A 12,221-nucleotide genomic window follows, 5' to 3' on the forward strand; every position below is an offset into this window, starting at 1 on the left:
TTTAGCGTCCAATATTATTGTGATGACAGACGTCCTGCTCCATTAACCTCACTTATGAGCTTTGTTCTTTGACTGTAAACCTGTCTTACCTGTTCTCCTCCCCATTCCCTCCCTCTGTCCTCCTTCTCTCTCTTGCTCCCGCCTCTCTCTCTGTGACCCATCCTACTCCTTGCTGTTGACTTGTCATGACTAGCCTCAGGAAAAGTTGCTCAATGTTAATGTTTGACAAGTAGGAAGAAGGGCCCTGGCTGCCATATCTCTCAGCCTTAGACAACACAACCACACACTTTCAGTTCTCCTTCTACTCGAAGGGTTTGTTTGCTGATTTGTGAAGGAATTGCATATTCAAATCTGAGGGAGAAAGACAGAAAGAGGCCATGGGTGAGTCGGTGTTGTCGCTTATAGACTGGTAGAATTGTATGTTTTAATCTTCTCAGCTGTCTGTTAGCTGGATTCCTGGTGATTCAATGGGAAAAAACTGAAACTATTTGCAAAGTAATGAAAAGATTGAGTGTTTTTAAATCTGCACAAAATGACGATGATTTGATTTGAATTTGGCAAGCAAATAAAACTAAATCAGTGGTACTTCGTATGGATGCCATTGCATGACTTGTGTGTGTGTGTGTGTGTGTGTGTGTGTGTGTTGGTGTTTGCTGGCAAATAAGAGTAATCGTATGTTTTGAATGTACACAGAGATTCTTTTGTGTTGGAAATCCCACTAACGCTGGCTGACTTTTTCTCTCTAATTTGATGAAATGTTCGACCATTGAAAACACGTTTTTACTTGTAAGGAATGAAGAGTGACAAAAGAAAAACAGTGCTGTTTATCTGTAGCCACCTACATTCCCTCCAAGCCCTTGTCTCGTCTCCACTGGGTATAGGTTTGTCTTGGTTTAGAAATGTCAGGACACATCACTTGTGAAGCGAGCAACAAATCTCATTTTCTGACCTATTTGCGGTGCCACTGCAGAGGTGCTTGTGCTGGTCGACTTCGAGGGCAACATGGGAGACGAGATCACAGTGAGGATGGGGGATGTGGTCAAAAATGTCACCAAGGCCAGCGAAGAGGGATGGCTGGAGGGAGAGCTGAGAGGAAAGAGAGGGATCTTCCCTGCTAACTTTGCCACGGTCTGTTGACTCTACACAGCCCACAGCATTGTCCTGTTGCTGCTAATCCACGTCTTAAAATATGCCTCGTTTTGGCTTTTCATTGCAGGAGGTGCCAGTCTATTTGATTGGGGACAGCAACAGGGAACCACGGAGCATCAGAAAAAGTACAATAATAAGTCTAATTCAATATGTTTAAACTTGTACGTGTACACTATCTGGAGCTCTGCCTTCATCAGTGGCAGGCACATTATGTCAGCAAACCAGAGATGATTTAATTATAATAATTAGAAATCTGCATATGTTGCAATATGAACCCCATGTTGAAAATATTTTATACTGTTCAAAGCCAGGTTGCTTTTTCGATTGTAACATTGAGCGTTTAAAATCGTTGTTGGTGTGGCGCATACAACCGGCAAGACTGCAGTAAGCAAGCAGACCGTAAATATATGTTATACCACATCCTTGGTAACACAAATCCTAATTATGATGTTTGAAAAGTGTGCAGATAGAAATAAACAGTCTTTGAGGGATTAGACATGTCCCATCATGCTAAATGCACCATTACTGAGCCCCAGCTTTACCGCTAGATTATCAACTTTACATCCGCCTGTTGATGTGGCTGGCTGGTGATTCTTTGTCTTTCTCCAGCGAAGAGGATGAAACAAACAAGGAAATGCGAGGTAGCGTTTGCCTACAACCCCTTGAATGAAGACGAGCTGCATCTGGTTGTTGGGGAGACGATAGAGATCATCAGAGAGGTAGAGTCCCCTCTTATCGCTGCTCAAACACTCACATTTGAACTCAAACACTTAAACAATGATGCTCTGCAAAATGAGCCGCAAGCAAAGCATTTCTCTGCTGGTGGCTGAAGCTGCTCAGTGGCCAAAGCCTAAGTATTGTATGCTAATCTGGGCGTTGGTGAAACGTTTGCTCAGCCAATCTGCCCTTGGCAAATTAAGTGGTTTAAAAAAGTTATGAACTGATTGTTTGGGTTCTACATTCTCTTTATATTTCGCCGCCAGGGTTAATGAAGCATATTTCCCAGGCAAATAACATCGTCACGGAAATGCATGCAAACTGATCTAGACGAGTTCTGAGAATTCACATGGATATTAATGCCATCAAGTAATCAGAGATCTGAAACAGACCGATTGCTAAAACCCTTAACACACAGAATACATTGCAGATATAACAAAGGGTTGTTGCACCCACACAATGCCAATATTGTCTTCTCACATAGCTCCTTGCTGTGTTCCTTCTCACCTTGATGTAATCTACTCAACAGATTGAAGACGGATGGTGGATGGGGGTGAAAAATGGCAGATTTGGAGCATTTCCTTCAAATTTTGTCAAGGAAATTTTTGTTTCTCCTAAAGGTTGGTAAAGCAAACACTTGTGTTTGCGCATGTCATCTAAAAAAACAAGTTTCACTCATTATTGGTGATACTCTTTTCACAGACAGCAAGCACAACGAGGGCAAGGCCAGACCCAAGCTCACTGATGCAGTGTTCAACAAGGAGGCATGTAAAGCAGAAATAAAGTTCCTGAAATGCATGATTTGTTTACCTTTGACTTAACATACTTTTTGTCCTCATAAAGATATCTCAAAGGACAAGTGTGAGGAACAAAACAAGACACGGTTAGTCATGTTATATGTGGTAATTCATGTTATTTTTCCTGAATGGTAAATGTGTTGTAGGAGTGCAGTGGCTTATGTGGATGAATCACCTCACAGAAGGCTATGTCAGAGTGGAATATCTTTCAGGGATCCAGGTTTACAACTTTTATCTCCAGTTTGTCACAACCTCTTTCGGGTTCTTCTTTGAGTTAGCAATGTGAAGGTTAGATACTGGGCTGATAAGATTAGTCATCGCTGTTAAAACCTCTAACCCTTGTCACGCATGTACTATAATGCTCAGATTGTTAAAGGTTGGTAACCATGTCATCTTCTCCGTCTCCTCAGTGGTGGAGTGTTGCCAAGTCATGTTTGAATTCAAGGCCAAGACGGATGATGAGTTGGATCTGAAACAAGGAGATGTTGTTGTTATACTGAGAAAGGTTGGCGGACATTTCTTTACTGTTTTCTGGCATTGTTTCAACCATGTTTTCCCATGATGTCATGCCGTTTACAGATTCCTTTGGTTGTAGTTGCATTCCTTACAAAGTAGTAAGCAGGAGCGTCATATTGCTTATCCTGTCAAACCAGTCAGTGGTTCACTGTTAAGGGCGTTCCACGGTGACAGACATGTTTTAGTTTCACACGCGCACGTGACAGTTGCTCAAATCATATCAGAGAAAGAAAGAGATCTGAGATACCATCCATAATAAAATGATAGTAAGGCAGCCATGCCTTGTTTGACCGGTTGGTAACCTTGTGTGCAGCAATTTGGCATCCCAAAGGACACTGCCATGTTTGAGCTTCTATAATGCGACTCTTTAATCTCCATCTGAAGGAAACAGAAGATGAAGGCTGGTGGGAAGGAGAGCTAAATGGACGCTGTGGCTTCTTTCCTGATAACTTTGTCATGTTGATACCACCAATGGACAGTCAGCAAGTGAGTGGACTATATTAAATAATATTAAAAATATCCTTTTTGGACTGGACCTTCCCCATATTCAAGATTTGACAACTGCATTGCGTTTCCATGAAACCGTGGGTATGCTTTATATCAATCCACATCTGTTGAACTCGGCTCAAAATGCAACTACATAATGACAATTGTTCTGCAGCTGGCTGTTTGTGTTACTTAAAAGTCTGCAGTGAATCAGGATCGTCTCTAACATCCTCTGTTTTGGAATTACTCACTGAAAATCCCCTTAGTGGAAAGAGTGTGTAAAATAGAGATGCCTTTAATTCACATGGGGATGCACTTGCCAACCTGTTGAGTTTTCCGTTTCTCTTCCTCTAGTCTGGGACCACAAGCCAACCGCCTGCACGCAACAACAACACTAAACTCCAAGGTAAGAGACGCACATGTATGATCAAACGCAGCAGCACAGGGACAAACGGTTTGACATGAGAGACAGAGCTCGGCGTCATGGTTCAGAGGTCCTCTTCTGACTCATGGCTTCTGGCCGCGGTGGCGTTTTAGCCTGGCAGTGTACCGACAGCTTAGACTGTGATGGACTGTTGTTTAAGCAGATGGAGAAACTGGCCGCTGTAATGTTTGGGTGATTTTCAACACGTGGCAGCAAAAATGGTCCCCTGATCAATGTCATTATTTTAATGTGCTTCCGAAGCAACTTGAACTCTGTAATTCTGCGATCCTTGAACTTCACTAGAGTATTTCTATTTCATGCTAATTTATACTTGATCACAACTTGTAAGCACGTACATGTTGTACTTTTCATTATACTACATTTAATGAAGTGCTTTAGTAGTTATTAGCTACTTTGCTGATTAAAATCAGATTAATGCATACATTATGATGAAATATTATATTATATTAAGCTTACTAGCGGTCTATTAACAAATTACAATGTGCCTCACCTCTGGAAGCAGAAAACTCCTCCAGAAAACTAGTAACGCTTACACATCAATGGGGGGTTATGTTTGTTACCAACTTTGAATCAACGTAATAATTATATTTCACATTATTGTAAAAGTTAACTTCAAAGTTTTAACATTGAGATTTTTATTGTTAATATATTCTCAGTAATTGCAGTCACTATTTCTCTTTTAAATTGTTAATTTAAAAAAGAGCAAATAAACATTGACATCCTTTGAAACCAAAACGTAGAAGTCAAATCAGCAAACCAAACACAGCGGATGTGGCTTCCTGTGAAGTTTCAGCTGAGGAGTGCAGTCTGCGGTGCAAGTTGCACATTTTGCAAATTATTGTACCAACAAAATAAAAACATCTATTTTAGAAATGTAATCCCCCGCACTTTCCTCAATTGGAGATTCAATATGCATGCTCGTCAAAAACATCTATGGGTAAACAAGCAGGGGAAACGGTGCTATTCTAAGTCAACGTCACCTGAACTAACTAAATATCAGTCTCATCGAATATTACACTCATTACAGCAGTTTTTCCACACAGTGTCACTCACAAGAATTTCACAGGAAGTCTCAGACTATAGCGAGATGGGGGATGGTTAGACTGGTCATGTGACATAGTTCAGGAGTCTTGGAGGAAACAAGAAGGTGGGGGGGACGGAGGAGAGCTCTGTCACAGAGATTTTCACAACCAGCACAAGAAGCAGCACTTGAGCTACTATTGCTGTGTGGATGGTTTGCTTGAGGGGGAATGTTGCACAATGCTTTGAACACCCAAGGTAGGCTTCCTGTGTTCTCATTCGGTCCGTTATACATCACGGATTCTAAGCGCTGTGCAAAGTGTAATACTTTTTATTTTGTAGGGCTATGCATTAGAGCAGTTTTACTTCATAGATGTGTGCTTATATGTATGTAGCAGAGTGGTAACCAGGCTCTTCAATATCTTCTACTTGAAATGAGCACTTGACTTGCATGGTAAACAGAAATCTCTCACATTATCTTCATAATTCAAGTTCTCTCAGGAACTGTATTCTTTTATATGAGCTGAGGCAGAGTGACTGATGAACTTGTTGAGACCCTCGGGAGCTGCTGCTGCAGGGCTATTGGATACAGCTGTGACCTTGTGTGCTCCGACTTTGCCTTCCCATCCAACTGATCATAAACTAGATTGCTGTTTAATAGAAAGATCAGTGGCATTTTGTTCTCCACCACATTAAACCCTAATGCTTTCTGGGGTAAACAAATGTAAATTATGTGGCGAATAAAATAAGCCAGTGGCTTCTTACTAGTTGCATCCCTGAAAACAATAATACATTAACATGGTGATGTTAAAGTGTAGAGCAGTACTATATTGCAGGAGAAGCCTCACCTGCATGTCAAAGTGAACTTTGATTTATCAATAGCAGATTTGCTGAGCATGCATACTCTTTTTTAGTAACAACCTGCTCTATATTCATATGGTTACCCACAATGACACCTGCAAATACACGGCCGTTTGAGGGCCCTCAAAGTAGTTGCTTAGAGAAACATTTTCTAGCTGGCTGACAAACCCAAAGTGCCAATAATTATATATATATATATATATATATATATATATATATATATATATATATATAAATAAGAGCAGCTGTGCTTTTTAAATTAAAAAGGCAACTTTGTGATAACGGTTTCACTTCTGCTTTCTCAGTGAAGACAGAGTCCTCAGCGATGGATAAAGTTGGTCCAGCAAAGACAAAAGGTTAGGGCAGTGGCTTTTATTATAATTATAATATTATACTGACACATTCCTTATCAATAATGCTGTGGAGTAATGGGAATGTGATTTCGAATGCATTTTCGTCACAGATGATAAACCAGAGGTTAAGGACCTGAGAAGCAATCCTCCAACCAAAGTCAAGCTGCCATCCTTCAACAAGCCCAGTCCGCCTCCAGTCAAAGGCAAACCCAACAAGGTTTTACCCAAGTGAGTGATGCCAATGCCAGATGCACAATGCTGATGTTGTGTCTCACGACTAATCGCCATGCAAAACCACCAAAGAGTTACTCAGGAATATGGCTTCCAAATCAGTCACGATTAGTGATTCATTTGCAACCTTTCCAAAGCAAAGGGCCTTTAGGAAATGCCAGGAACACTTTCTCCCCTTTGGTCTGGCACCGGGAGCGAAGCCTTTTAGATATTAAAGGTTTTGGTGGCCGCCACTAGTTGCCATGGTGTCCTTAAAGAAGAATGCCAGGATGCCCAACCTTTAGCGGCTCAGTGGAAACTCTGGGATGAGTCAGATTGGGGCTAAACACACGAGAGCAGCCCATTTCCTGTTTCCTGAGCAAAGCACACACAAACAGGCACACACACACACACACACACACACACACACACACACACACACACACACACACACACACACACAAAATAACTGTGAAAACATAAACAGCGCTGTTTTTAGAAGACTGCTAATGGAGAACAAGCTTTTTCTGAAAATAGTTTCCAAGGGACACCTTTCAAGCTTCATTAAGAATCATTCTTATTTTTCCCTTAAGTCAGATTATTGCTAAACCTTATATCAGATCTAACCAATGCATAAAGGTGATTGAATTGTGACTCAGAGGATATGTCAACATGGAAAACAAAGCTGTGAAAGTGAATCATGAGCCAGGACAAAAGAAGACAGAGAGCTTCAGCTGCTATTCTCTGCACCTGCACACACCAGAGTTTAGAAAACTGGAAAATACTTTTAAATGTTTTTTTCTTTTCTTCTTCTTTTGAGAATATTAACTACAGCTGGTGGGTGCACCGTAGGTTTCATTCCATAAGAGGTCATCTTTAAAAAAAAATCTTTCCTGCTTTTTATTTTTTGCAATCAAAAGGTTGACGTACATTTTAATCTTTTATTTTTTTATTTTCAGCAGAACCAATGGAGACGTGGCTCCTGTTTTGCCAAAACAGCTGGAAGAGAAAGAGACCGACCAATTTGATGGATTGGATGTACAGACTGATAAACTCTGCCATCCGACAGCAAACAGAGCCAAACCCCCGCAGCGGAGACCCCCATCAGGCCTGGTTACAGCAGCACAAGTATGTCCACATCATGCCTGAACAGTCAGGGCAAGAGTTACATAATGAACACGTAGTCGAGGCAGGAACCACAGACAACCTGCTAGACCACATAGGTGCTGCTTACCCTCACTTCTGTACACGACCTTTGCAACTTGAGATTATCGCTGCAACAAATGGGTAACTCCCTACTTTATCTTGTGCATTGTGAGGTAAAGGTACTCTTTTTCTTAAAATGGAACAGATTGATGGTAATTGTTAGGACCATTTTGTTCTTTAGTGGTATGATATATTTCTATGACAAGTTATTTCCAGCACAACTCCAGCAATTAAATAATATATTTTTTTTCACAAACTATGCCATGGGTGGTTAATGTGAGGGTAACTCGTTTCTTAGACTCGCCCATGTTGCACTAACCTTTGACAGACTTTTACAATGACTCCCTGCACTTGTACTTGAAATAGTTTAGATGTGTTTGAGCAAAACAAAGTCCCTAGTGATAGACACATGCCCATTTAACACTGACAGCAACACGTTTGGGCTGGGATTCATTAAAAGTCGTTCTGGGAAATGAAGGAATTCACTCCCCAGAGGATAATTGTATGATTTGTACTCAGAAGACATACAGGAGAGGGAGAGTTCTTAGGGCAGGTTGTGAGGAATGATTATTAGCCATGATTACCATAGCCTATGCTCCTTTGCAGGCACAAGGGGCCACTGACCAGACAGAACCCGAATCATCCCCAAATAAGTTTCAGACAGAGAAATTACCTGGCTCACAAAAGGTTTTGTGGCATTGACTTCTTTCTATATTTTTTTTTGATCATAAAACCCCACTTGTTTGAATTAATGAAAACACAATATACATGATCTTTGTTGTATATCATTTTACATTTCATTTGGTTGCATGGATATTCCAGCATAAAGCAAATGAAGCTCCGTGGTCTGTGACTCTAAGCCACTTAAAATTCACTGCAGAGTCCAGAAAATCTCCTCCTATCGTTGGCAAAGCCCGATCATTGGACCAAGACGCCGCCTCCGGTTCGACCAGCACCACCAAGAGTAGTCGTGGAGGCCAAAGCTGTGACCCATACAGAAGAAGCAAGTGTGGAAAGCCTGCAGGCTGAGATTAAAGAGCTGAGGATGGCTCTGGAGCTGCTACAGACGCGACACGAGTGAGTGCTTCCTATTTTTATTTATAATGTGGGTATGTTTCAAACCTCAGCAACTAATTTAGTTTAGCTGAGAAAAAAAGAGGGACTTCTTCAAAACATTCATCCTCCTTTGCTGAGAAATTCATTTATAGTGAATAACTAGCACACACAGTGCCTAATCAAAACCTATGAAAAAAAAAAAACACAAACTGTGCCACTAAACACAAGTGCTACATCCAGAAAAATCACGACTCAGTGTTAGATCTTTTGCATCTCTTTGATATGAAAAATCACAGAAGATGGTTGCTAAACATGAGCTACAGTTTAGAAACATGATTTCCTGGCAACTGAACTTCAGAGCCCTCGACAGGTGATTACGAACAGAGTACCTTTAAAAGGTGAATTTACAGGCTTATGTATTATGAAAAACAGCATGTTGTGAACAACGATTATAATTCTGCTTAAAAGCCCCGATACAACTGTCATCTACCCACACAGTTGCTTTCACTTATCTTGACTTATTAGCGTAAATATGCACAAACTGGGCTTCACTTTGCTGTTAGTTTTGTTGCCCATATACAAGTGTCACAACCTACTCTGTAATCGTATCTATTGGTCTGGAGACTTTTGTGGCATCATGTAATCCTCAGTATATCTCCACTCAGCTTTAACCTGAAAAAAAGTAATATATTCAAAAGCTACTTGCTGACATGCTTCGGGACGGCTTTATCAGTGGTAAACGTCGTATGAGCAGTGACGACAATTAGCTAGCCAGTTGTGCACTAAAAAACACAGACGGCCGGATATTTTATGATTTAATGAAGACAGATTGTACAATCTGATAGCACCAAAAAGCAGTAGAGGAAAACTAAACTCCATGTGATAACAATGAAGGATGAGCCGACAAAGAACAAAGGGACTGAAAAGGGATAAGAGACTGACTAATGTGGAAGCGGGAACAGGTGAGCAGGATGTCTGGTGACTGCAGGGCTGACGAGACGCAGGTGAAGCTAATCAAGCAGAGCAAGGAATTAACAGCAAACACAGGTCACATGGGGCAGGGAACTTCAGAATGAAAACAGCCAACAGACTCAGCAAAACCTAAGACATTGAGACGTTACGTGTCCTACACTGTGCCCCCCAAGACATACTTATTTGTATTCAAACCTGCCTGCAATAACTTATTATGTTTTGGGGTCTCTCGGGGGGAGAGGAAACAAGTTGTAAACACAATGTTGACACATCGCCACATTTTAAATTGATCTGGCAGTTGCTTATTTACATACCCATCAGTTATAGAGCAACATTAGTATTCATGTAGTCGTGATTCTGACCACCTTATGACTGCAAGTTCAACATGAACTCTCTCCCCAAACAGGAAGGCACACAGGATAAAATATTAATTAAAGCCGCTTTAAAAGGCATATTTAGAAAGATGTTGTACTACTTGTGCTTAATTAGATGGATAAGAATATTTCTGTTTTATTGTAATTCATACCCACTATAAATGTATAATATTCTTACTTTATTTATTCATATAACTTGACTGGTAGTGTAGACTTGACCTATTTACACAAACCCATGTCTGCAAACTCACCATTTGTTTCCATCTCTTTTGATCAGCCGAGACATTCAGGAAGTGAGAGAAAAACTGAGGGCGGAGGGAAGCAAGCGAGTGATACTGCAGGTCAGTGAGGCGTGCCCTGAATTTTGCATGCATCATACTTTTTGCCTTAGGCATTCTGCCAAAAGATAACAATACAGAAACTGTGGTTCTTAAGATCGTGACTGTGGCATAATTTATCGTTAACATTTATGTTTTTTTCCTTGCAGGAGGAAGTACACAGTTTGAGGAAGAAATAATCCCAACACAGACGATGACTGAGCATCTGACACTGCCATGTGAGCTTGCAAATTTTAAAAAAGGAAAACATTTTTCTGATATGGAATGGGAATGGAAAAGACAAGCTAGCTCTCCCACTGCAGAAACACGAGCAAGGGCTAAATTACAAAGTATAGTTGGACATAGGATCAAACTAATCCTGCACTGGACCAGAGAAACTTAATTGAAAATACTTTTAAAAGATGCACTGTTACATTTTTTCTTTACATATTTGAATGCTGGAAATGACAAATGTTGGTTCTTAGGCGGTTGACTTGTTTAAATCAATGTTTTACATTGTTCTGTTTCTATTGTCACCTTTATTAATTTAACTATTGGTTTTACTGTACTTTTAACATTAACACGTGCCCTGGCAAAATATGTAAAATATGCAGCTGTACATAGGAGGAAATATTACAATCCTGCAAAGACGTAAAATATAATGTTAAGTCATCCAGATGTTGTTCCTTGAATGTTAATGCCTTAACTACAACTGTCTACATGGTTTGACATGGAGGTGGTTTTCTACAGCAGAATGTAATGCTGCATCAATCCACTGGGGGGCACTGAATGACTATTCTACATTCAGAACCTTCAACAGTGAATTGGTGGAATCGATCATACAATAGTGACTTCACATTAGAAAACAAAAAACATATTTCATCGAAAATAATAAATACGTTGAGACGTAAGCAAATCACTGATTTAAATGCATATCCCCTTTATGATACAACATCTTTAAAAAAGGCTGTTGAAACACTTCAGGAGTTAAAACAGAGTTTGTGGCTAGCTGCATTTTTTGCAGTTGAGTGGAAAAGGCATCCCATGTCACTCAGAAAAACTGACTCACTCTGAAAACCCTGAATCTAGTGATTCATCGCAATGAATGTAGAGAAGGTGGGAAGAGAATTAAAGACACATTATTTTCACCCACCAGAGGGAGAGCAGTTTAACTTGACCATATTCAGAGTCAGGAGTATAGATTTGGTTTTGCAAACAAACACGGGCAGTGGTGGTGGTAGTGGTGGTCTGTTCCTGTCTAAGCCTACTAGTGTTGCACATCTGGACAACATCTGGAGCTCATCAGGGACCGGGTGCTTCTGAAACGTCCATGGGAACATACTATTTTTAAAAACTGTGTTGAATAACGGCCATTGAGTGCACATTCCCTGTTGGACAAGGGGTGAAATAAATTAAACTAAACAAAGTGTCAGTTGATTTTGCTGAATTGCAAAAACAAGATTTTACTTTATTTAATGAGGGACCTCTAAAATAGTCAATATCAGTGATGACGGATGCACCATTTGCACGTACATTTAACTCACTGCACCGTGATCTATGAGGAATGTGAGACAAGTAAGATGGAACTGTTGGGAGAACTGAAAACTGAGTGTTGAATGATAACTGGAGCAATTTGGAGCTCAGAGGTCAAATAAAAAAACCTCCGACTTAAAATTAAAAATAGAGAAAGAGGAGCTGAGCTGACGGAGAACAGTTCGCCTCTGTCAAAGAAAGAGCTGGAC

At 40.5% G+C, this 12,221-nt stretch overlaps 1 protein-coding gene across 3 annotated transcripts; it reads left to right on the top strand.

The window, feature by feature from the left end:
* The first annotated feature begins 245 nt into the window (after positions 1 to 245).
* Positions 246 to 11,994, top strand: sh3d21 (SH3 domain containing 21). 3 transcript variants are annotated; one of them, XM_079227791.1, is made up of 17 exons: positions 246 to 381; positions 971 to 1,128; positions 1,217 to 1,274; positions 1,759 to 1,868; positions 2,396 to 2,486; positions 2,569 to 2,630; positions 2,710 to 2,749; positions 3,074 to 3,168; positions 3,564 to 3,665; positions 4,020 to 4,071; positions 6,297 to 6,347; positions 6,455 to 6,572; positions 7,514 to 7,682; positions 8,367 to 8,447; positions 8,641 to 8,837; positions 10,440 to 10,503; positions 10,650 to 11,994. In XM_079227791.1, exons 1-17 carry the CDS (start codon positions 378 to 380, stop codon positions 10,677 to 10,679), a joined length of 1,482 nt encoding a protein of 493 aa, XP_079083917.1. In that variant the 5' UTR covers positions 246 to 377; the 3' UTR covers positions 10,680 to 11,994. The 3 variants fall into 3 exon arrangements, with proteins under 3 accessions (XP_079083917.1, XP_079083918.1, XP_079083919.1); XM_079227792.1 differs by having other exon boundaries at positions 7,517 to 7,682; XM_079227793.1 differs by lacking the exon at positions 8,367 to 8,447.
* Positions 11,995 to 12,221: the final 227 nt, after the last annotated feature.

The sequence above is a fragment of the Taurulus bubalis genome, assembly GCF_910589615.1.
Source record: "Taurulus bubalis genome assembly, chromosome: 12".
Taxonomy (NCBI): domain Eukaryota; kingdom Metazoa; phylum Chordata; class Actinopteri; order Perciformes; family Cottidae; genus Taurulus; species Taurulus bubalis.